This window comes from Peromyscus californicus, unplaced genomic scaffold, assembly GCF_007827085.1.
Source record: "Peromyscus californicus insignis strain IS unplaced genomic scaffold, ASM782708v3 Scaffold_2__1_contigs__length_46816999, whole genome shotgun sequence".
Lineage (NCBI taxonomy): Eukaryota > Metazoa > Chordata > Mammalia > Rodentia > Cricetidae > Peromyscus > Peromyscus californicus.
The window spans coordinates 38,648,860-38,674,392 of record NW_026294540.1 but is presented as its reverse complement, the minus strand read 5'-3'; the positions used below and the strand labels follow the sequence as shown (position 1 = coordinate 38,674,392).

The 25,533-nt window shown below is 42.2% G+C and overlaps 1 protein-coding gene across 1 annotated transcript in view; it reads left to right on the top strand.

The window, feature by feature from the left end:
- Nucleotides 1-1,264: 1,264 nt before the first annotated feature.
- The window catches only part of LOC128120643 (cytochrome P450 3A25), a 39,600-nt gene continuing 15,331 nt past the window's right edge, over nucleotides 1,265-25,533 (top strand). The window contains exons 1-9 of the mRNA XM_052754801.1: nucleotides 1,265-1,335; nucleotides 7,812-7,905; nucleotides 10,657-10,709; nucleotides 12,606-12,705; nucleotides 17,305-17,418; nucleotides 17,669-17,757; nucleotides 17,991-18,139; nucleotides 19,378-19,505; nucleotides 21,005-21,071. Coding sequence (XP_052610761.1) covers nucleotides 1,265-1,335; nucleotides 7,812-7,905; nucleotides 10,657-10,709; nucleotides 12,606-12,705; nucleotides 17,305-17,418; nucleotides 17,669-17,757; nucleotides 17,991-18,139; nucleotides 19,378-19,505; nucleotides 21,005-21,071 — 865 coding nt within the window. The remainder of the gene's footprint in view (nucleotides 1,336-7,811; nucleotides 7,906-10,656; nucleotides 10,710-12,605; nucleotides 12,706-17,304; nucleotides 17,419-17,668; nucleotides 17,758-17,990; nucleotides 18,140-19,377; nucleotides 19,506-21,004; nucleotides 21,072-25,533) is intronic.

Here is a 25,533-nt window from a genome sequence, read left to right as displayed (position 1 = left end):
AGCACCATGCCTGCCTGCTTGCTGCCTTGCTTCCTGTCATGATGGTCATGGACTATCCCCTGAAACTGTAGCCCCTGATAAACTCTTTCTTCTGTAAGTTGCCTTGGTCATGGCATCTCTTCATAGCAGTAGGAAAGCAACTAAAACATCTACCTCACACTGACCTCAAAGTCTACTTCCTTGGTAGTTTTGAACTTAGCTCATAACATCCTAATATTTGATAATTAAGAGCATGCAGTTCCTAGGATAAAAGAACTCACAATTTAGTAATGCCTGCTAAGATGTTCCTGTGGGTTTTGTACTTACAAAGCCATTCTGTAGCAATTTTGGCCACACTAGGAGTATTTTAGGAGATGTTCAAGGAAATATTTACTCTGTGTGATGTTGACTCAACCAGTGGGGTACTCAGGAGCCCATTCAAAGACAAGCACACAGGCTCCCTACAAAATTATAATTGATCAGAATTCTGTCTGTTTCCCACCTCTGAGGTTCAGTCTTGGACACTCCTTTCACCCCTTCCTGTCTCTGTGTCTATAAAGTGATAAAGAAAATGCTTCCATAACATATCCAACAGACTTGATGAGGATCTATTAAAAGAGACATAGAGTGAGTGACTGTGAGTGTCTTGCTATAAATGAGATGTCTATGTCAACCCTCCTACCCAAGGCTCAGGGAACACTTCAGAGAAGATGGAGGAAAGAATGTAAGAACTGGAGGATGGGAAAGAGTGCCATGAAATACCATAAAGAGAAAAGAAATGCTGTAAGATTACAGGGAAAACAATTGAATTTTGGGCCAAGAACCAAGCAGTGCAAAGTGGAAAGTGATTTTCAGTCCTGGGTTTCACATCTTCCAGAGCACGTGAGCCCTTAAAGGAAGAGGGCCTTGCATAGGTAAAGATCAGTAGCTATAGTTTAACTGTGTGGACTTAATGTGTTTTGGAATTAGAACAACCATGGACACAACTGAGAATTAAAAGGAAGCAGTGCCAATGGATTTGAGTTTCTGAAAGAACAAATATACACAGAATACAAACTCAAAGGTCAGAGTAGGGGAATTCATGGACTTTTAACAGTGCCGTGTGGAGAGGCCAGGCAGTGTGCAAGTGGCCCTCCTACTGGCTGTATCCCTGACACCTCCTTTCCCTTCATATAAACACTGCAGACTGGCCTCATTGGATCTCATCTGGGCACAGCAGGGGAGCCCTGCAAGACTCTCAGCTAGGAGGGAAACTTAGAGCCAGAACTGCTGAAGGAAAGCTGAGATGGAGTTGATCCCCAGCCTTTCCATGGAAACCTGGGTGCTGTTGGCTACGAGCCTGGTGCTCATCTACATGTGAGTAGCTGTCCAAGCTTCTTCCTATCTGTAACTGGAGTTGGGGTGATATCCAGGCCCCCCTTTCTTTTTCCTATTGAAACACCCAAAGAAATCACGGAGGGGAAGTTGAAACCAGCACTTAGGTAGTTTCTACCAACATCATTGGCCATCCTATGAGCTCCCACCCAGACCTGTATCTAACCTTATGGCTTGGAGGGGTTTTGACAAGACTTGCTCCCATAATAATAATGTAATTGGCTCTCAGTCTGCACATAGACTAATCAACAATTGTGTGGTGTCATAAAGAGTTGGCTACTGTGCTGGCTAGTTTCTAACTAGCAGTTTAACAGACACAACCTAGAATTACCCGGGAAGAGAATTTTAATTGAGAAATTGTCTAGATCAGGTTGACCAGTAGGCAACCCTGTGGAGGATTGTTTTGATCGCTAATTGATGCAGGAAGCCCCAGCTCCTTGTGGGTGGTAGCATACCCAGGCAACTATATAAGATAAAAGAAAAGTAGATGAAAGCAAGCAAACACGTGTCTATTCTCTCTGTACTCTTAACTGTGACTGGCTACTTGATTTTCTGCCTTGACTTACCAGACACAGTAACACGGAATTGTCAGGAAAATAAGCCCTTCCTCTCCTAAGTTGCTTCTTATGGAGTATTTTAGCATAGCAACGGATATAAAGCTAGCACATTGGCAACCATGGCCTTTCCAAGCTTTTGAGAATCCAAAAGCCTAGTTGCTTAGGTTTGTTTTTCTTGTTTTCTTTTCCTTCTCTCTTCTGTCAGAATAAGTGATGTGTATATGACTGGTTCCCTGTGGATGTGGGTGTTTCTTGCTTCCAACCCAATTTACACAAAGGCACACAGTGCCTCTGTTCTAATTTGCTTTCTACTACTGTGATAAACACTATGCATGACCAGAAGCAACTTGAAGAGGAAAGGGTTTATTTCACGTTACAGCTTAGAGTCCATCATGAAGGGAAGCCAGGGCAGGAACTCAAGGCAGAAACCTGGAGGCAGGAACTGAAGCATAAGCCATGGAGGAGCACTGCTGACTGGCTTGCTCCCCATGACTCACTCAGCCAGCTTTCGTATACAACCCAGGACCACCTGTCTATGGATAACACCCCCCATAGTGACTCAGGTCCTCCTACATCAATCATTAATCAAGAAAATGCTCCCACAGACTTGCCCACAGGCCAGTCTGATAGAGACAATCTCTCACTGAAGGTTGCCTCTTCCCAGATGTCTCTAGCTTGTGTCAAGTTGATTTAAAAAAAAAACTAACAAGCACAACACCCCAGCTCTTGTATAAAGATCAACATCCATTCTTCTCATTTCTCTGACCCTCATCTGGAACACTATTTCTTCCTAAAACATAAATTTCTACCTTGCGATATGGAAACCACTTAATACTAAATGTTTTCATTGTTGTTTTGTTTGATTTATTTGTTTTTAATAGCAAAAGGCAGCCAGAACAATCTTGGGGGAGGAATCCCAGTTGCTAATCAGGCCTCACTGAAGTGTTCTGTGGGTGGATTTTTCTGTCCCACCTGCCTGCTCCCAATTAACCACAGAGTGACTTCTTGTTAATTATGAAAGCTCAGCCGGTAGCTTAGGCTTGTTACTAACTAGCTCTTACAACTTACATTAACCCATTTTTATCAGTGTACTTTTTGCCTTGTGACTTTATTATTTTTACTCTGTGCTACCCATGCTTCTTCCTCTCCATCTGGCTGATGACTTTCCATGTCTCTGCCCATTTTCTTTCCAGTGTTCTCTCTGCCTGATATCTTTGTCCTAAAATCCTGCCTTGCTATTGGCCATTCAGCTTTTTATTAAAGCAATCTGAGTGACCAATCTTCACAATGTGCAAAAGGATCATTCCACAACAGTGCTCCATGGGGATCCTTCAGTGTATGTCCTTCCATGCAAACTCTTGATTATATGTGATAACATTTTATAAGTTTCACTGGATTGATAGCGAGTGTTTAGAACCTGTGGTGAGTTAAAGATTCACTACTAACAAAGCGGGAAGAAAGGACTAGACAGATGGCTCAGTGTTTAAGAGCACTGGTTCCTCTTTCACACAACCAGAGTTTGGTGCCCTGCCCCCACATGGTGGCTCATAACCATCTATAACTTCAGTTCCAAGGGATCTGGCACTCTCTTTTGCCCTTTGTGGGCACTTAACTATAGATGTAACAGTCTTATTAAATAAGAAACACAGAGCCAAACGCAGAGTTAAAAGCCCAAGAGGTCAGAGCAGTACCTAAGAGTTGATACTAAAAACCCTTTCTTACCCTGTGCCATCACTGCTGTCCTTCCCCTCAGAAAGAGACCTACTTCCTGTGTATTTGTCTTTTTATTGACTTTCTGTTCTGCCCTCTCATTGGTTGTAAACCCAACCACATGACCTCCTCATCACTGCCTGTCCATACAGACCTCTAGATCTCTAAAGTTGGTATTGAGATTAAAGGCGTGTGTCTCCATGCTGGCTATATCCTTGAACACAGAGAGATCTGCCTGTCATGTGATCAGGATTAAAGGTGTGCAACACCACTGCCCAGCTTCTGCTATGGCTTGCTATTAGCTTTGACCCTCAGGTGACTTTATTTGTTAACATACAAATAAAATCACATTTCAGCACAAATATCACCATACCGAACACATGTGATACACAGACATACATGCAAGCAAAATACACATATACATAAAATAATAAATTTTAATTTAAAAAATAAGAAGGAAGAGATATTAATTTGCATATCTGGAACATGTACAGTTTCACATTTTATGTCATTTACTTCAAAAGTCTGTTATCAATACAAAATAACTTGATCTCCTGAAGGTCTTTGTCTTGCAAATCAAAGAATTCCTGGTTCAAGTCAAACCTTTATACAAAATATCCATTTCTGCTATAATTTCTAAGCTTTCTGTGACCAGGCTCCTCTTGCATGACTGGCTTGTGAAAGCTTACAGTGGTCTCCAGAATCACCTTCCATCAGCCTTGCATCTTCTCCCACATCTGGTGTGTCAGCCACATTGGAGCTGGGAGATCTGAGGCACCATGAACCCTCATCTATAGGATTCAGGATATGGCACATCATCAGTGATAGCAGCCCTGCCCCAGGGAGGTCCTGCCTCAGTGGAACTTTGCATATGCTCAGTTGATGCATACAGGCAATAATCATCCTCTTTTATGACTAACTGTCTTAGTCACTGTTCTACTGCTGTGAAGGAACACCATGACCATAGCAACTCTTATACAAGAAAGCATTTCATTGGGGCTGACTTACAGTCTCAGGGGTTTAGTCCATTATCGTCATGGCAGGAAGCATGGTGGCATACTGGCAGACATGGTGCTGGAGAAGGAGCTGAGAGTTCTACATCTGGATTGGCAGGCAGCAGGCAGAGAGAGTGACACTGGGCCTGGCTTGAGCATCTGAAACTTCAAAGCCCACCCTTAGTGACACACTTCCTTCAACAAAGCCACACCTCCTCATAGTGCCACTCCCTATATCCCTATGGAGACTATTTTCATTCAAAACACCACATTTCACTCCCTGGCCCCCTTAGGCTTATAGCCATATCGTAGACCAACTTCAAAAGTTCCCATAGTCTGATATCACAGGATCAGCACATAGTGTTGATATCACAGTATCAGCACTGTTTAAAAGTCCAAAGTTCAAAGTCTCTCCTAAGATGCATATAATCTCTTAACTGTAATCCCCTGTAAAATCAAAATGAAAAACAGATCACATACTTCCAACATATAATGGCACAATATATAATATACAGTACCATTTCAAAAGGGAGGAAAGAGAGCAGAGTGAGGAAATACTGGACTGAAGCAAGAATGAAAACCAGCTGGGAAATCTCCAAACTCTGCATCTCCAAGTCTGAGGTCAAAGCACTCCTCATATCTCCAACTCCTTTCACCTTTGTTGACTGCAACACACTTCTTTCTCTTGGGTTAGTTCCACTCCCTTTTAACAGCTCTCCTTGGCAGGTATCCCATAACTCTAGCATCTCCAATATTTTGGAGCCTCCAAGGTAATCCAGGCTTTACCTCCACAGCTTTACACTTGGTGCCAAAGTTCTGCTCTGGCAGGGTTCAGGTCCCAAAGAGGAGGTGTGGAGTTGGCAAGAAGGAGTAGACTATTGCAATCAGTGAATCAGGATGGCTGCCATTTTATACATTTTCATCCTTCAAAGCCTGCATGAAATTTCCCAAAGGAGAAGGCATGAGGGAACTCCCATAATACAGAGTGAGAATCATTATAAATGAAAGTGCTGGAGAATTGTGATCCTCAAAAGTCAAAATACTGTCAAGCAGCAGCGGTCACCATGCAATCCATGCCACAATGGCCTCTCTAGGCCTCCATACAGGGACATGCTTGACACACAGCTGGCCTCAGTGGCTTTCCTTAGCTATGAAGGAAGATTCTATAACCCCTTTCTTCTGTCCTTGACTCTAAAACCAGAACCATGTGACTGAAGTTGCCAAGTTCTATTGCTTCCTGGAGCTTGAACATGGCCCTCTCATGCAAACACATATTCACCAGCTTCCTGTTTTCAATGATTTCCTTCACTGCCTACACTTTACTGCCCTGGAACTTGCTATGTACACCAGGCTGGCCTCAAACTCAGAGATCTGACTGCCTCTGCCTTCTGAGTGCTGAGATTAAGAGTGTGCACCACCATGACTAGCTCTAAGTGTTCCTTTAATTCCTTCTCACTCTTCTTTAATTCCTTTTCCTAAGTTGGAAGCCTATCTAGGTGAGGTCTTTCTCTGAGGTCACCACTCATTTTATTCTACGTAGCATCAGGCTTTCCTTTAGTTTGTTTGTACTTCCTGGTGTCTCTTTCTTCCTCAAACTGCACATTTTGTATTTTTCCTTTCTCAGCTTGCTCTTTTTCATTGTAAGTCTGCACGTGGCCTCCAATAACCAAGCAACACAGTCAATACTAGGCTGTTTGGAAATTTCCTCTGCCAAAGCTGTTAATCCATAACTCTTCAATTTAGCCTCAGGCAGATTTTTTGGACACAGGCAGAAAGCAGCCACATTCTTTGCCAAAATATCCTAAGAACAGTCTAGGCCACATACTAATATTCTTCTCCTCTGAAACATTTTAAGCCAGACTGCCACAATTCAAATTACCCCAGCACTACTGGTTTCCATGCTTCTACTAGTATGGCCCATTAAGGTCCACTTAAAGCATTCAGCTGCTTTTCTAATCCAAAGTCCCAAAGTCCACATTCCTCCAAAAAAAATCATTGTCAGGCCTATCACAGTAATACTCCAGTCCCTGGTATTAGCTTCTGTCTTGGTTAGTATTTCTACTGATGTGAAGGGATATCATGACCATGGTAACTCTTAATAAAGAAAACATTTACTTGGGGCTGGCTTAGAGTTTCAGAAGTTTGGTCCATTATCATCATGGTGGGAAGCATGGTGACATGCAGACAGAAATGGTGCTGGAGAAGGAGCTGAGAGTTCTACACCTTGATCTTCAGGAAGCAAGAAGAAAGAGTGACACTGGGCCTGGCTTGAACATCTGAAACCTCAAAGGCCACCCCCAATGACTCACTTCTTCCAATAAGGCCACACCTCCCAAAAGTACCACTCCCAATGGGCCTAGGGGGCCTTTTTCATTCAAACTACCACATTGACCATCATGAGAAATAAGAGTCTCCCCGACACTGTGCCCATCAGATGAGCATCACCAGTTGGAGGTCCAGATTAACCAATGCCTTAGAAATGAAGCCTTAGTCAGTGAGGGGACATACTGGAAAGCAGCCTTCCTTATAGCACAAGTCAACCACATTGCAAGACAGAGAATCTCGAGAGCATCTGAAATTTCTCTGAATCCAGTGGCAGTCATGAACTCAATTGTAATTATATGGACAGAACTTCATGATGCTTCCGGATCTTTCTAGAAAGGAAAATTTCACAACAATTAGAGCCTCTAACAATCTTGTGGCTTAGAGAAAAGGAAAAACATACATCTCTGGCCAATCTGGACAAACAGTACCATCAGGTCTCCATGGCCCTGTGTCATTAAGTACATTCTGTTATGCAAATAAACCCCCTTACCTAATGAGAGTCACTGCTTCATGGAATTTTCTTAATGGACACAAGCAAATGAAACACCCTGGAAAGCTTTGAGCCTGAATCTCTCAGAGACTCTAAAATCCGAATCTAGGAGGTTTTCATCAGTTATGCTCTCTTGGGTTAGAAGCATAAAAATTTCCCCTGTCTCTCTCCCATCATTATGAACTAATGTGGGCCTACTCAGTGGACATAGGGAGGGGGTGAGTGATTAGGATTGTAGCTGTTTGGGTTTTTACTGTTATTCGTTGCCTAGCTATTACTTCTGTGGTTTGATTCTTGCAGTTACCGAGTCAATGACTGACTTAGTATGTGTAAAGTCACAATCACAATCCACGCAACTTTGATTTCTCTATTACTTTACAGATATGGGACCCATTCTCATGGGGTTTTTAAGAAACTCAGAATTCCTGGACCCAAACCTCTGCCTTTATTTGGCACCATTCATGCCTGTGGTGAAGTGAGTCGTGTTTAAGCTCTTCCATTTAATTTCTTTTATTTTTTTGTTTGTTTTTGGTTTTTCAAGACAGGGTTTCTCTCTGTAGCCCTGGCTGTCCTAGAACTCACTTTGTAAACAAGGCTGGTCTCCAACTCACAGAGAGCACCCGGCTCAGCCTTCCGAGTGCTAGGATTAAAGGTGTGTACCACCACCACCACCCGGCTTCTCTTTCATTTCTTATAGTTACAATTTCCTTTAAAGTTAGATTTATTTATTTTCTTTTAAGACTATGAGTATTTGTCTGCACTTATGTCTGAGCACCACATGTGAGCCAGGTGCCTGCCGAGGTCCAAAGATGGTGTCAGGTCTCCTAGAACTGGAGTTACAGATGGTTATAAATTGCCATGTGGATGCTGAGAACTGAACTTGGTGCCTCTGCTAGAGCAGCCTGTCCTCTCCGCTGCAGAGCTGTCTTCTGGGACAGGGCCTCACTATGTAGCCAGCTTGGTTTGGAACTGTATATGGGTCAGACTGGCTTTGAACTCTTAATGATCCCCCTGCCTCTGCTTCCCAAGTGCTGGGATTAAAAGCATGTACCACCATACTCAGCCCGACTGACACTTCTTATGCATCTGTTTATGGACCCCTTCCATAGATGCAAAGGTAAGTCCTCAGAAGGAAGTTCTGGGGTGTCAGGCTGTTAGAAACTGTGTTTGACCAACCAGGGAAGTGCTCAGGCTTCCCTTTAGGATTTGATGACATTCATTTGGAGCTGTGGTTAGAAAGCCATGATTGCAGGCACACTAGAACCTGGTGTTCAGGACTTGACATCCAGGCTGTAAGGAGCAGGAGAAGTCTGGGATTTTCCTTAGTAGAGCCTCCGGGAAGGCACAGGTGTCCTTAATCAGCACTCATGGGAAAGCGTGCCTGGTCACAGTAGCACCACAGCAGCCTGTGTGCACTAGACCAGACTTCACACTGGGCTCAGGAGCAGCACTTGTTCTCTTCCTGCTGGCCAGCTCTACAGCATCCCTGCATCAGGATGCCTGTGTGTTCACTACAGGGAATTCCCCTTTACCAGAACCCTCTCAGGGACTCCTGTGTCCCTGCAGCTACTTCAATGGCTCTATACTGTCTTAATACCCAGGGCATCTTTGAGGGTTTGAGAGAATAATGGTGTTCTGCATTGATTCTTTTCCCCAAGACAGCACCCTGAGGGCCAGTCTAAGCACAAGGTGGCTGAGACTGAAACAAGATGGTACTTGTCTCTCACCCCCAGATACTACAGCAAATTTTGCATTGCTAAGAAAAGGTGGACTCACTTTATGGAATCACCACAGGAAGGATGATTTAGCAACAATTACCAAAAATTTGGTACCATGTGCAATGAATGGCTGATTCTTTGTGGATAGCCTGGTCTGACCCTGGCCCAAGACTGAAGCCTGGCCAGAAAGTAATGAGATCAGCTCTTGAAGGCATGTGGGCTGCTCTCTGCTAAGATTTCATGCCCCCAAAGACTCCAGTTGTCTGTCAGAGTCTATGATTTATAGCTAGAAGCTTACTACAGGCTGGAGTTCTAAATGAGATCTCCATCGCTTCACAGTTTCACATCACTTCACTGTTCATATAAGAACACCATATGTTATCCTGTTATCCACTCTTAAATGAAAAGGTGGGAGGTAAAGCCAGGCCTATGGGCATGTGCTTGTAACTCCAGCCTTCCCAGGTGAACTCTCTGATAGAAGCTCCCCCTAGAACTAGAACACACTTCCTATTGTGAAACTTCTTTTATTTCCTTACAGGGACTCATGTAGCCAAGGCTTGGCCTGGAACTCACCATATAGGGAAGGATGACTTGAATTTCTGATCCTCCTGCCTCCACCTCCCAAGTGTTGGGATTACTGGCAGGAGCCACCATGCCCAGTTAGCGCCATGCAGGAGATGCAAACCAGGGCTTTGGCAGCACTTGGTGGGTGCTGTGCCCATTGAACTACATCACAGCTGCAACTCAGTGATAGGAAATCTTCATGTCTCATCTTTAATATTGAAAACTCAGACCTAGCGAGTTTCCTTCACTCTGTCCTCCTGTAGAAAGGGCATCTCCATTTCCCATCTGATTTCCATACTGTCTTCTCTCACTCTCTCACATCCTCATGTTCCCCATTGTCTCTTCTTCCCTTCTTTCTAGGGTTGTTGGTTCCTCCGTTTATTATTCATTCATTCATTCATTCAGCACCCATTTATTTGTTTGTTTGTTTATTCACAGTTGTAGGTATACCAGATCTCACTACACAGCCCATGCCAGCCATCAAATTTGTGATGCTCCTGCCTCCACCTCTGGAGTGCTAGGATTTGTAGGCATGTGCCACCAAGCTTGGCTCCACTCTTTTGCTTTGTTTTTAAATGTGAATGAGTATGTATCATGCGTGCACTGACTGAAGAGGCCAGAAGAGGGCCTCAGATCCCTGGAGCTGGAGTTACAGATGGTTGTGAGCCACCATGCAAGTGCTGGGAATTAAACTTAGGTCCTCTGCAAGAGCAGCCAGTGCTCTTAACCATAGAGAAAGTGCAAGAACAGCCTTAAACTCTTTATTCCAGACAACTCCTCTAGTCTTCCCTATCCCTTCAGATATCTCTAATAAGAACTTGCTTCTGATTGTCAGTGGGATGGAAAGCCTGATTTTGTGAGATTTGAGTTAGTTTGTGCCCTAGCTAGGAAAGGATCAGTATGCAACAGAACAGTAACAAATTTCATTTTATTTCTCTTTCCAGGGTGCGTGGAAATTTGATGATGATTGTTATAAAAAGTATGGGAAAATGTGGGGGTGAGTCTTCTGAAATCTTCCATTCAGCATACTTGTTAGGATAATGTACCCCACCTCATATGAGGATAGTGTCAGCACACAGTTCTTGGAGTAAAGCCTTTGGAGCGTCATCCTGGTAAGGTGGTACATGTCACAGGCATCAAATTGAACAGTGCAAATTCGGTTGAGAGTGTTGCCTCTCATAGCAGCCTCCAGGATTTGGTGGCCCGAGAACCCTTAGGCTCAGATCATTGCCTCTCCCTTCTAATACGTCAAGTCTATTATTTCAGAACCCTGTAAGCACAGGCTTGGAGGCATGCAACAACAAACATTTCCTTACAGATTTTCACTCTTAGACATCGAAAGTCTTATGAATGCAGTCATGCCGGTGTCAGCTCAAATGCAGAACTGCACCATTGCATCCAGAAAACAGTTTCACTGGAGACATCCACTGCCTCTGGCTCTCATAATCCTTCCACCCCACCTTCCAGGATGATCCCTGAGCTGTGGAGGGGAAGGGGGCACCAGTTAGTTTTATAGCAACTTGACACATGCTAAAGTCATCTGAGAGTAGGGAACCTCAATTAAGAAAATGCCTCCATAAGATCCAGCTATAGGAAATTTTCATAATTGTTTATTGATATGGGAGGGCCCAGCCCATGGTAGGTGGGACCATCCCTGGGCTGGTGGTCCTGTGTTCCATAAAAAAGCAAGCCATGAGGAGCAAGCCAGTAAGCAGCACCCCTGAATGGCCTCTGCATCAGCTCCTGCCTCCAGGTTCCTGCCCTGTTTGAGTTCCTGTTCTAACTTCCTTCAGTGATAAACAGCAATGCTGAAGTGTAAGCCAAATAAACCCTTTCCTCCCCAACTTGCTTTGGCCATTGTGTTTCATCACAACAATAGAAACGCTGACTAAGACAGAGTGTGGCAGAGATGCTCCATTTGGAAATGAGCACTCCACAATTTCTTATTCTATGCACGTTGACCAGTTGTAGGTCTCTATGTTAATCTCCATCTCCTGCTAAAACAGCACTTCTCAACCTGTGGGTCATGACCATCAGAAAACACATATTTTTGATTGTCTTAGGAGTCTCCAATCATAAATTTTTGTTGCTATTTTATAACTTTAATTTTGCTACTGAGCAGTATGTCAGTTCCTAAGATCATCAGAAATATGTTTTCCAAGGTTTGTGACTCACAAGTTGAGAACCACTGTACTAAAAGAAGCCTCTCTGATGAGGGTTGAGACCTGCGCCTGTACTAATCTATGGGTGTAATAAGTCTTTGGGAGTTGGTTTATTATTATGTCCATTAGGGCCTATGACCTGCCTAGCCACACAAGATCAAGCCAGACAAAACAGTGACCATGTGACTCAATGTTAAGCGTGTGTTGTGCTGCCCTCTGGTGGCACCAAAGCAACTGCTCCTGCAACAGTATAAGTTCCTCTGATACATTCTGTTTTGACTTTGGAATCATTTATTAATTTTCTCGAATTTTTTGTATCTCTGGGGGGTCAAACCCAGTGCCACACACTTCATAGACAAGGACTCTACCACTGAGCCATATCTCCAACCCAGATACTGAACTATTTAAACAGGCAAGAATGGTATTAGCAACCACCACGTATGCACACCTAGCCCTAAGAGATGTTCCAGTGTTAATTCTAACTAAAATGTCTTTAAAGGGCTGTTGTGTTCTAAGTGTCTCTTCCCTGCTTTAGCTACATAACTCTTCATTTCACAAGACTCCAATGGCTTCAATGGTCAGAACTTGAACTAGGAGTTCATGTTGCTATGCTTAATAGAGCTGGGATTGTGGACTGTGCAGCCTTGGGAGTGGAGTGTCGAATCCTGTATGTGATTCCAGGTGTTGAATCTGGCTTCTGATGTTCAGTCCACCCTGTTTTCCCACCTCAGGTTTTATGACGGTCAACAGCCTGTGCTGGCTATCACAGATCCAGAGCTCATCAAAGTGGTGCTAGTGAAAGAATGCTACTCAATCTTCACAAACCGTCGGGTAAGTGTTCCTTTTTAAGAAACATAAATCTTTACTATTGTCTTAGTCAATGTTTTATTGCTATGAAGAGACATCATGACCATGGCAACTCCTAATAAAGAAAATATTTAATTGGGGCTGGCTTGCAGTTTCAGAGGTTTAGTCCATTATCATCATGACAGGAAGCACGGCAGTATGCAGGCAGACGTGGTGCTGGAGAGGTAGCTGAGAGTTCTACATCCAGATCTGCAGGCAGCAGGAAGAAATAAACACTGGGCCTTCCTTGGGCTTCTGAAATCCCAAGGCTTACCCTAGTGAGACACACTTCCTCCAACAAGGCCACACCTCCTAATCCCTGTCAAGTAGCACCATTCCCTAATGACCAAGCATTCAAAGTTATGGGCCTATGGGGGCAATTCCTATTCAAACTGCCACAACTGTTGTAGAACATTAGTTAAAGATGTGTTATATTTATTTATGTTGTGGAACATTTGTCTAATGATGCAAAGATGTATTGCATTCTTTTATGTTGCATTTGTTTAACTCTGTGAAGCTGTGTTACTTTGCCTGTCTAAAACACCTTATTGGTCTAATAAAGAGTTGAACGGCCAATAGCAAGGCAGGAGGAAGGATAGGTGGGGCTGGCAGACAGAGAGAATAAATAGAAAGAGACAAAGAGATATAGGGATATCAAGCAAGGAGAAAAACAGAAGGATGCTGGGAGCCAGCCACCCAGCCACGAAGCCAGAGACGGAATAAGAAGGAAAGATAGATATACGGAAATAGAGAAAGGTAAAATCCCAGAGGCAAAAGATAGATGGAATAATTTCAGTTAAGAAAAGCTGAGTAGAAACAAGTCAAGCTAAGGCCGGGCATTCACAAGAAAGAATAAGACTCTGTATGATTTATTTGGGAGCTGGGTGGCAAGCCCCCCAAAAGACCCAGAGGGCCAAAAAACAGAGTAAAGAATAAAAGCAAATAACAACAGTCCACCACAAAATTTTAAATTAAATTTAAATTTTAAAGAGCTGCCATCACACCCAGGAAAGTTCTTGGTGCTCTTCATGATTATATACATACATACATACATACATACATATACACACACACACACGTGTGTGTGTGTGTGTGTGTGTGTGTGTGTGTGTGTGTGTGTGATGACTTGTATAAATATAACATAGTTCTACTTTTTCTACTTTCATTTCTGTTGCTTTGAAAAAGCACTCTGACCAAAAGCAGCTTAGCAGAGGAAAAGGTTCAGTGGCTGACACTTCTAAGTCACAATCTGTGACTGGATGAATTCAGCACGGGAGCTTGAAGCAAAAACCATGAAGAGAAGCTACCTGCTAGCTTGCTCAGCCTCACACTTATCTAGCTTCCTTATAAAGCACAGGGCCGCCTGCCTAGGGATAGTACTGCCCACAGTGGACTGGGCCTTACTGCATCAATTCCTAGTCAATGCAATCTCTCACAGACATGCCTGCAGGCCAGTCTGATATGGACAATTCCCCAGTCCAGGCTCTCCTCTCAGATGGCTCTTGGCTGTGTCAAGTTGACAAGTAAAGCTACCTAGGATGCAACTGCTATACAAAAGCAATTGACATTGACACCATCCACAGTTTCTTTACCATTCTCTGACTTGTGTGTGTATATTCCATGGGTAGCTCTCTGCAGATTGTCACGTGTCTAAGTCTATGTAACAACTACACAGTGAGGACACAGGACTGTCCCTCCAACATGGAGCTTTCACTTGTAAGTGTGTTACAGCGGCCACAAGTCACCTGTCTTTTCCTCCTCCGAGTCTGATCCACTTTTCTTTTGGTGAATGTGCTTTTGGGGTCAAGTCTGATCATATTTTCTTCAGCACTCTTCTTTTAATGAGGCTTCACATGTCCCTGCCTCAGTCTTAAACCTCTCAAGTGCTGCTGTTACAGGCATGTGCCACCCCACCTGGTTTATGCAGTGCTGAGGATCAAGCCCCCAGGCTTCATGCATGCTAGGCAAGCGCTCTGCCACCTGAGCTACATCCTCAGCTGGGCCTAGCACTCTTATTTTGTTAGAGCATGTACATATAGTTTTATACTTTACATTACCATCTATGATATGTTTGAGATTTAGGGTATAAAGTATGAAATGCAGGTAAAGTTTCAGGTTGCACCACCCATGTCCAGTTATTTATGTATCATTTGGGGCAAACTGTTTCCCCCACAGAATTCTTCTTATAGCATTATCAAACCTATTCAGGGACTGAAGAGATGAGTTAGTGGTTAAGAGCACTGGCTGATCTTCCAAAGGACCCAGGTTCAATTTCCAGCAACTACATGGTAGTTCACAACCATCTGTAAATCAAGTTCCAGGGATCAGACACCCCCTTCTGGCCTCTGAAGTCACTGCACACATGTGGTGCACAAACACACATACAGACAAGCACACACACAAATATAAAAAAATTCTAAAATATTTTTAGCATATTGGCCCTATTCATGTGGAACCATTTCTCATTCTATATTTTCTTCCATTGCGCACAATGTCTTTCTCTCCTCTAGGACCACATCTTCTTGAGAATTGAATCTTTACATCATGTGGACTCATTCCACCCACTTTTTTCTAGAGTTGATAGAAATATTCCCGGCCGTTTATCTTTCTAGCCCAAATCAGAACAAGCTTGTCTATACTGACAATGATCTCAGTTTGTTGAAAATTTGAAATTGACATGAGAAAATAAACATTTTTTTGTGTTGAATCCTCTAAGTTATGACTATTGTGTGCGCTACACTTTTTAGATTTCTTTTGGTTTCCACATGGAAATTTTATAGGTTTCAGCTGAAAGACCTGTACATTGTTTGCTAAGCTTGTATCTTAAGTATAAATAACTTATAACATTTCTGGACATGGTTGGCTATTATGTAATATTCTTGAGATTTTTTTCTAATACAATTGATGGTAAGTACAAACACAATTGATTTTGAATTGTTGCTGTATCATAAAACAATCACAAGATTCACTTATTATTCCTATAAATTCTTTCTCTGTGTTATTTGATATGTTCTACACAGATAATTATGTTGCCTGAATATAAGAATACTTTTGATTATTACTTTCTTGTTGCACCAGCTGGCACTTCAAGGATGGTACTTAATGACAACAGTGACAGTAGACTTTTTAGGGGGGTTTCAAGGCAGGGTTTCTCTGTGTAGCTCTGGCTGTCCTGGAACTCCCTCTGTAGAACAGGCTGACACAGCAGACTTTTTAAAGTTGCTACAGATCAGAGGGTGAAACGTTCAGACTTTCACCATTAAGTTTGAAGTTGATTGAAGGATTTTGTATAATCCTGTTTCATGGAGTGGAAGAAGTTTATGTCCACCTGTAGTACTGAACTTTTGTTATAGAAGAATATTAGAAGAGTCTGTGAGCACAAATTACAGTTCTAGGAGCCAGGTGTGGTAGTGCATGCCTTTAATCTCAGCACTCAAGAAGTAGAGGCAGGAGAATCTCTGTGAATTCAAGGCCAGCCTAGTCTACATAGTGAGTTCCAGGAGAGCCAGGGCTACATAGTGAGACCCTGTCATAAAGCAAAACAAAACAACAGCAACAACAAAATCTGTGTGTGTATTCATTCCATTTACTCAATGTTCACAGATATATGTGATTGAAAAACATTCCTAGTAGAGGAATAGAATTATTTTTCTTTTTCTTCGTGTCCTTACATAGAAAATTAAGATAAAAAATAATTTCTATACAATTGCATTATTTCTTGAAATATCAAGTGCTGTGGGATGTTCTGTATGGCAAATGTGTTGCTCTGATTGGTTGGTAAATAAAACACTGATTGGCCAGTAGTCAGGCAGGAGGAAGTATAGGCGGGACAAGGAGGAGAATAAAGCTGGGAAGTGGAAGGCTGAGTCAGAGAGACACTGTCAGCCGCCACGATGACAAACAGCATGTGAAGATGCCGGTAAGCCACGAGCCATGTGGCAAGGTATAGATTTATAGAAATGGATTAATTTAAGCTGTAAGAACAGTTAGCAAGAAGCCTGCCACGGCCATATAGTTTGTAAGCAATATAAGTCTCTGTGTTTACTTGGTTGGGTCTGAGAGGCTGTGGGACTGGCAGGTGATACAGATTTGTCCTGACTGTGGGCCGGGCAGGAAAACTCTAGCTACAATCAAGTCAATATTTTATAGCATCCATAGCTTTTTTAAAAACTCAACTTCCAATCATCCAATTGCTCATACTGTTGACAGAAGTAAATGAGGAACTGACCTGAGCTGATACTTTGCCAAGGCCAGTTGCTGTCTGTCACTAATGCATTTTTGTCTGTACAGCTTTGAAGGATGCTGTAGGGCTGTCCTATCTGTTCTCATTGATCCTGCAAGGGTGACTTTCATTTAAAATGAGACAGTCATAGATAGATGTGAAGCTATACCAGGTGTGTGGTGTTACCTCTACCCATAAGAATTACAATTTAAATAAAAGATTATTGAGCATCTAGTAATGTTCAGACACTTAATAATCAGTAATATTTGTTAAGTAAATAATGTTTGTTTAATCAACTTTCTAGAATTGTGAAGATTATCATAACTTTAATATGATAAATATCCTTTCTATTTCAATTCTAGGCTTTTGGTCCAGTGGGACTTATGAAAAAGGCCATCAGCATATCTGAGGATGAAGAATGGAAGAGACTTCGAACACTGCTGTCGCCAACTTTCACCAGTGGAAAACTCAAGGAGGTGATGAGGGAGAGGGCATTTACTTATGCAATGAATCTGGGGACAGGTATAAAACAAGCCCACAGTCCCTTTCCAAGGGTTGGTCCTCTGAGTTACAATTCCTATAAGATGATCTTCTGTTTTCATGCCCAGAGGACCCTTTATAAAATCCACTGTAACATCCCACTTATTGCTTCATGACTGGGGATGATTTGTCTTTCTGGAACCTGAGTTTCCTCGTTGAGTTACAGACGCTGTGCTTTCTGCTTAGATGTTCCCCATCATTGGACAGTATGGAGACACATTGGTGAGAAACTTGAGACGAGAAGAAGAGAGAGGGAAGCCCATCATCATGAAAGAGTAAGTGGTGGTGTAGGTGATGGGACTGTAAGTACCTTAGTGTCCCTTCAACTCTAGGAAAGGGACATCTGCAAACCAACACCAGGTAAAGGCCCCATATGTGAGTGTGATAGGAGCCTAGACCCCACTGATGATCCAGCATGTGATTCTGACTGTGTGGCTCCCTACCTGGGTGGCTTGGAAATATGAGCTGCCTCAGATGTAGATGTTGATTCCCATGTCTCTCTCCTCAGTATCCTTGGAGCTTATAGCATGGATGTGATCATTGGTACATCATTTGGAGTGAACGTTGATTCCCTCAACAACCCAGAGGATCCCTTTGTGCAGAAAGCCAAAAAGATCTTAAAGTTTTCCATTTTTGATCCGTTTCTTCTCTCTATAGGTATGTACACTATTTCTTCTTTCTTTATATTCCTCCCTCCTACACATCAGTCAAAATAACCCCATAATTGAGATATAGTTCACATGTAAAAAATTCAAATACTTAAAATGTATAATTCAACTTTTGTTCACCAAAGGCACATGCACCCTCACCATTGTCAACCCGGAAAAGTGTTTTCTAAGAAAAACTTCACCTTTTCACTCTCATCTCCCATTCCTTCTCACCATAAGAAATGTCCAGTTAGCTGTCTGTTCCTGTAAATCTGCCTATTCTGGGCACAGCATTAAAATACAATACAAATATTTTATAGAGTATATGGAATTTCGCAACTACTTTCTTTCACTTACCATCATACATTCAACAGAACCATCTGTTGCCACTCCCATGTTCATCATATCATGAACCATCCGATGACTGAACATTTGTTTTCATGCTTTCTGAGTAGGAAAATTGTGTGGAATTGGTGAATTATAGAGGAATTCTATGTTTGACTTGTTGGGCAACTAAAAATTTTTTTCAGGATTTATTTGTTTGTTTTGCTGCCATTATTTCATAGGGCTCCATTTTCTCCACATCCCACATGAAACTTCATTTTTTCTTCATGATTTTCTTGTTATTACCACCTTAGGGTACATTTAGGAGTCAAACATTATGGGGGATTATTTACATTTTTTAAGACTTTTACATATGAGTACTATATTTGCATTATTTTCCCCCACCCCCGCCACTCTGCTCATGTCCTTCTTAATCCATGACTCTTCTCCTATAACTATAATGGTTACATATACATATGTACACATGCCTCTAGCCTACTGAGTCCATTTAGTGTTGCTCTTACATCCATGTTTATGGCCAACTACCTGGGGTTAGATCACCTATCATGGCCTCATCTTTGGAGAAAACTGACTCTTTCTCTCAATAGTCATTAATTTCCTGTGACTCTTCATCTAGAGATAAGAGCTTGTGGGATTTCCCCATTCACATTGGCATGTCAACCATTGTTATCTCTACATGGATCTTGTCTAGACAACCATATCATTGAGATTTCTTAAGTCCAGTTTCCCTGCCATGTCTAGAAGATGCAATCTCACAGCAGGCTTTCTCATCTTCTTGTTTTTACAACACTCCTCCTTGTCCATGATTTTCCCTGAGCCTTAAGTATAGAGTTTGCATTGTAGGCATATCCTTTGATGCTGGGCAGTCCATAGTCACTTATTCTCTGTATTTTTTCTCTGTAGTTCTGTTTCCATTCCTTACTCCAATATATGAGTTGTTAAATCTCTCCATTTTTCCAAGACAATCAGTGGACTTTTTCAAAAAATTTGTAACAAGGATGAAGAAAAATCGCCTTGATTCAAACCAGAAGGTAAAATGATGCTTCTTTCATGGTGCTCAAGGTTTGGTTATGATACTCAGAGTTTGGTCATGATGTTCAGGGTTTAATCATGATGCTCAGGGTTTGGTTTTGATGCTCATGGTTTAGTCATGATGCTCGGGGTTTGGTCATGATGCTTGGGGTTTTGTTTTGATGCTTATGGTTTGGTTATGATGCTCAGAGTTTGGTCATGATGCTCAGGGTTTAATCATGATGCTCAGGGTTTGGTCATGTGTCAGGCTGTGAGTGTGTGATTTATGTATTTTCCTCTGTGTTCTCTTAAAAATGAATAGAGTAAACTATGCTTAGAGCAAGATAATGTTAACATTTTAGGGAGAAGAAGATAGAAGTTGGGTGATGCTATATGAGAATAATAGAGAAACAGTTTCACATTTGCCAAAAGGAGTGAAAGTTATTATTCCCTGAGATAAGTGCCAATCAAGTAAAAACATTGCCACCACCATTAATTGAAAAGAGTCAAAAAATAGAATTTGTACTTACAAATTATATCTACTACTATTATTCTGTACCTAAAGTTTATATCATCAAAAGAATGGTTTCAGTTTTAAACTTCTTATTTTAGTATATTCTCCAATAGAAGTATGGTCATATCTGGTAGAGATTGGCCCATGTTAAATTTGAGTACTTCTTGCTTTGTGTGTGGGAATTTTTTTTGGCAGTGAGGTCACAAGCCACTCACCCAAAAGGTGAATATCTTCTCTGGACAATCAGTTTTCAGGCTGCTAACCTAGCTCTGCTATGTAGCCTGGAAGCCACAAAAATTCTGTCTGCAGATCAGGGAGAAGGGCACCTGTGGCGACACTTAGAATTTTGTAGTGCCTGGAGTGTGGAGTATCAGGGGATGCTCACACAAAACTTGGAAGCGAGTACTAGAGATAGAATTAATCAAGGAGGCTGTTGGTTAAGCATTGTGGTAAGAGAACAGAGAGAATTGGAGTTCGGAACTTTTCTGAGCAAGCATGAGAGAAGGAGCCAGCAGCTCTTTGGCCAGGAATCTGCTCAGAAGCTGAAGAAACTTAGATCAGAGAAACAAAGACCAAAAACTGCATTTCTCCCATGGAAATGACTTGTTCCCCAAGGCTTGCTGATAGAGGCTTTAATTTTCCTTTATTTTTATTTTAAGTATATGGGTGCTTTGCCCACCTGTATGCCTGTGTACCACACGTGTGCAATTCCTGCAGAGGCCAGAAGAGGGCATCAGATCCCCAGAACTGGAGTTACAAGTGATTGTGATTCACCTTATCAGTGCTAGGGACTGAACCCAGGTCCTCTGCAAGAGCATTCAGTGCTCTTAACCACGGAGCAATTTCTTCAGCCCCATACATGCTTTTATTCATTGGTGGCTCAAGTCGCACCAATGGACTTCAGGTGGGCATATTCTCAGAAGGGAGGTGAAGTTCTGAACCCCTGTTTCAAGTCTGACCTCTCAGCTAGATGACCATCATCGACTTTTCTCTTTCTTCTTCCAGACCCGAGTGGATTTTCTTCAGCTGATGATGAACACTCAGAACTCCAAAGGCGAAGAGTCCCCAAAAGGTAACCCAGGACTCTTTACCATGTGTGGATCAAGAAGCTCAGAGAGAAGAGGGTGTCAGGACATGTGCATGGGGGGTGGTCCAGGATGGAAACTTCTGCCAAATTTCTGAAAGACATGCACATGGATGATATCTATGGTGTCCATGGGAGCTTTATAGAAGTACACTGGTGTAATTGGACCAGAGCCTGTAGGGCAGCCACAGAGAAACCTTTCACGCCCAGAAGTCCTCAGTGGTTCTGGGTCATCTGTCAGAGCAGATTCAGATTCTCGGTCCCTTCCAATCCCATGGATTCTGAATCTCTGCCTGGGAGTTTGCACCTGGGCCCTAATCAGGAAGCATGCTGTCAAGCAGTGGGGATGGTCCCTGGGAGTGAGTGGTAGAATTGTATTCAACAACTTCATCTGCAATTTACTCTGCTCTGTGTAAATTGTATCTGGGAAACTATATACTCAGCTTTTCTTCATCTTTTATCTTTTTAAAAAAGATTTATTTATTTATTATGTATACAGCGTTCTGTTTGCATATATCCCTGCACATCAGAAGAGGGTACTAGATCTCATTACAGATGGTTGTGAGCCACTACGTGGTTGCTGGGAATTGAACTCAGGACCTCTGGAAGAACAGCCAGTGCTCTTAACCTCTGAGCCATCTCTCCAGCCTCTTCTTCATCTTTTAACCTCCTGGTTTTATATCATCTGTGGATGCTTTGTGATGAAAACTACTATTACTGTTATAGCTACAGAAGGATGGCCTTCTTACTATTATTTACTCTATACTTACAGTCATCACCCAATGTAAAGGAATGTCCTCTTCTTTATCATCTAAAAATTTTTAATTCTATTATTAAAAATTATTTAAATTTTGTTCAGTTGCTTCTGTCACTGTGATCTCATGCATTCCCTGTTGCTCTCGACTTTTATCACTAGCTACTTTGCATTCAACTGTCTTATGCGTGTCCACTCATGGCCTTTTTGTGTGACATGGTGGGTCCTTTCTGTTCATTTTAGTTTCTCTCTCTCTCTCTCTCTCTCTCTCTCTCTCTCTCTCTCTCTCTCTCTCTCTCTCTTTCTCTCTCTCTCTGCTCACAAAGACCAGAGGAGAATGTTGGTGTTCAGCTCTGTTGCTCTCTGTCTTATTCATTTGAGGCAGGATCTCTAGATGAGTGTGGATCTAGACTGGCAGCCAGAAAGCCCCAGGGAGCCTCTTGTCTCCATTTCCCTACCTTGATGAGGTTACAAGAATGTGTGGCCACACCTATTTATGTGAGTTTGGAGGATTTGAACTCAGAACCTCCCCCTTGGCACAAAAGGAGCTCTTACTCACTGAATCATCTCTCCAGACCCCTTTCATTTAAGTTTTTAAGTTATTATTATTATTATTATTATTATTATTATTATTACTATTATTAATCATTTTTTGGTGGTGAATGGTCACACCAGCTATGGTATGCATGTGAAGGTCACAAGGTAAGTTTGTAGAGTCAGGGCTCTCTGTTCACCTTTACATGGGTCCAGGAATCAAATTCAATCCCCCTGGCTTGCTCAGCAAGTACGTTTATCCACTGAGCCATCTTATCAACCCTTATTAATTGTTAATTCCTATAAGAGACATTAATTTGTAGAGCAATTTCTGGTCATAGAAGAACTGAGAGGAAAGTGTAGTGATCGCCAATATACTCCTGCCCATGAATACATGTAACACCCATCCCCACCGTCCACACCCCTGCCCTGCAGAGTGGTGCATGTGTTATAAGATGGACTTACACTGAGATTGTTTATGTAAGGTTGAATCCTGGTCTCTATTCTATGAGTTTTGGCCAGTGAATAGTGGTACCCATCTTCCTCCACTAGAAAATCATCCAGAAGATTCTTTGTCTTCACACTGATCATATTTGGAGCATATTCTTGCTTTCTAGTGAAAGATATTCCAAGTGTCTCTCTATTTCTCTATAATTCCCTAGAAATGGCCACTTTTCAAAGAAATCTTGGCTGTAAATGGAGTTTCCTTGTCCTGACTGCCCAGTCCCAAATTACTGACTCAGAAGCTGAATATGAATATAAATTCTTGGCCAATAGCTCAGGCTTATTACTAACTAGCTCCTACATTTTAAATTAACCCATATTCAACATTTACACTCTGCCACGTGGCGGTACCCTTATTACCATGGCATGTTCATCCTTCTCCCTCTACGTCTGGCTGGCCACTCCCTGACCCCATCTTGTTCTTTCCAGCCTCCTCTGTGTCTGCTATCCCACCTATACTTCCTGCCTGGCTACCGGCCAATTAGCTTTTTATTAGTCAATGAGAGTAATACATGTTCATAGTGTACAGGAGGATTATTCCACAGCACTTGACTACTCTTAGTGATAGCTGGAATCCCAAAACAGGTCTAATGTGAATATTTCTATTGTTCCTTTCAATGGATGAAGCTAAGAAAACTGAATATCTCTACAGAGACTTAAGAAACTTAAATATTATGATGCTCATCCATGTGTAGGGATATAAACAGGCTTGTTCTATCTACCCTTCACTTTTCCCCAAATAAAACATTAAGACAAATGACCTATGTATTTGACCTGAATACCATCATTCTACAGGATTTGATTTCAGGCTGCTAGTGATTTGACAGCTACATTGTGGAAGCCCTGATAGTTAACAGTGGGTGGGCCTACTTTAGCACATCATTGTGAACACATCTGGCTTAGCATCTTTATCTTCTATCTGATTATCGACCCATGTCTCTCTGGCCTAACACACTGTCCTGTGAGCAAGAAAGCACTGTTTTCCTATAATAGTCAGTAAGTTCCCCACTAGACCCATGTGGTTATAAGTTTAGCACCAATGATAACTGTAATTTGTTTAATGAATGAAAAAATACAAAGATCTGAACATGACTATAGGTTACTATAGCAGACAAGAAAACTCCAAATGTTGGATTTGTAATGTCATTCAATTCAGTAGCATATTTGTTCTTACTAGAAGAAATAATTTAAAAGCTGTGGTTTTTTTTCAGACAAAATTTGTTATGGGTAAATCAGCATTATAGAACTTTCTCATACCCACTTCATATTGTTTTCATTTTGAATTAGACACCATGTCTATTTCAAGGTTCCCCAAATCAAAATGAATGAATTCTTTTTTTTAAATTTTTTTTGTTTTTAGCTTTTAGTTTTTTATTAAAAGACTTTCTATTCATTTACATATCAACCACAGATCCCCCTGTCCTCCCTCCTCTCATCCCCCGGCCTTTCCCCCCAACCCACCCCCCATTCCCACCTCCTCCAAGGCAAGGTCTCCCATGGTGAGTCAGCAGAGCCTGGTACATTCAGTTGAGGCAGGTCCAAGTCCCTCCTCCCTGCACCAAGGCTGTGCAAAGTGTCTCACCATAGGCACTAGGTTCCAAAAAGCCAGTTCATGCACTAGGGACAGGTACTGGTCCCACTTGGCCTAAACAGTTCAAGCTAAACAACTGTCTCATTTACCCAGAGCACCTACTCCAGTACCATGGGGCTCCTCAGCTATTGGTCCACAGTACATGTGTTTCCACTAGTTTGGCTAGTTTTCTCTGTACTTTTTCCAATGATGGTCTTGATATCTCTTGCTCATAGAATCCCTCCTGTCTCTGGCCGATTGGACTTCTGGGGCTTGGCCGTGGATCTCTGCATCTACTTCCATCAGAAACTGGATGAGAGTTCTATCATGACAGGGTGTTTGGCCATCCGATCACCAGAGTAGGTCAGCTCAGGCACTCTCTCGACCATTGGCAGTAGTCTATAGTGGAAGTATCTTTGTGGATTTCTGGGGACCTCTCTAGCACTCTGCTTCTTCCTATTTCCATGGGGTTTTTCAATTATCATGGTATCTCTTTCCTTGTTCTCCCATTCTGTTCCTGATTCAGCTGGGACCTCCTGCTCCCCTAAGCTCTCTTTCCCCCGACCCTTGCCCTCCATTACCCACTGACCCCAGTTTGCTCATGTAACTCCTGCTCCAGGGGATCTGACACCATCGTTTGGCTTCAGTGGTCATGCACACACACATGTGTAGATGTAACCAACCGTCTTATTAAATAAGAAACACAGAACCAATGCAAAGAAGAAAGACAAGAGATCAGAGCTAAGAGCCTTACCCACCTGCTGCAGCTATCCTCTTCAGCCAAGAGAACTCTCTGAAAGAGACCTACTTTCTGTCTGTCTGTCTTTATATAGACTTTCTGTTCTGCCTTCTCATTGGTTGTAAACCCAACCATGTGACTGCCTCATCACTGCCTGTCTGTACAGATTGTCAGTTGATTCAAGGATACATTGTTGTCCAGTGGCTAACTTTTGCCACAATGAAAGGTAACTCCACATGCAGTTTCTTCAATGCCCATATTTTCTCTGAAGTAGATTGGTACTGCCAGGAGCCGACATGTCTCATAGTCATAACAAAAAAGAAAAATTTTCTAAGTTATTGAAACATGT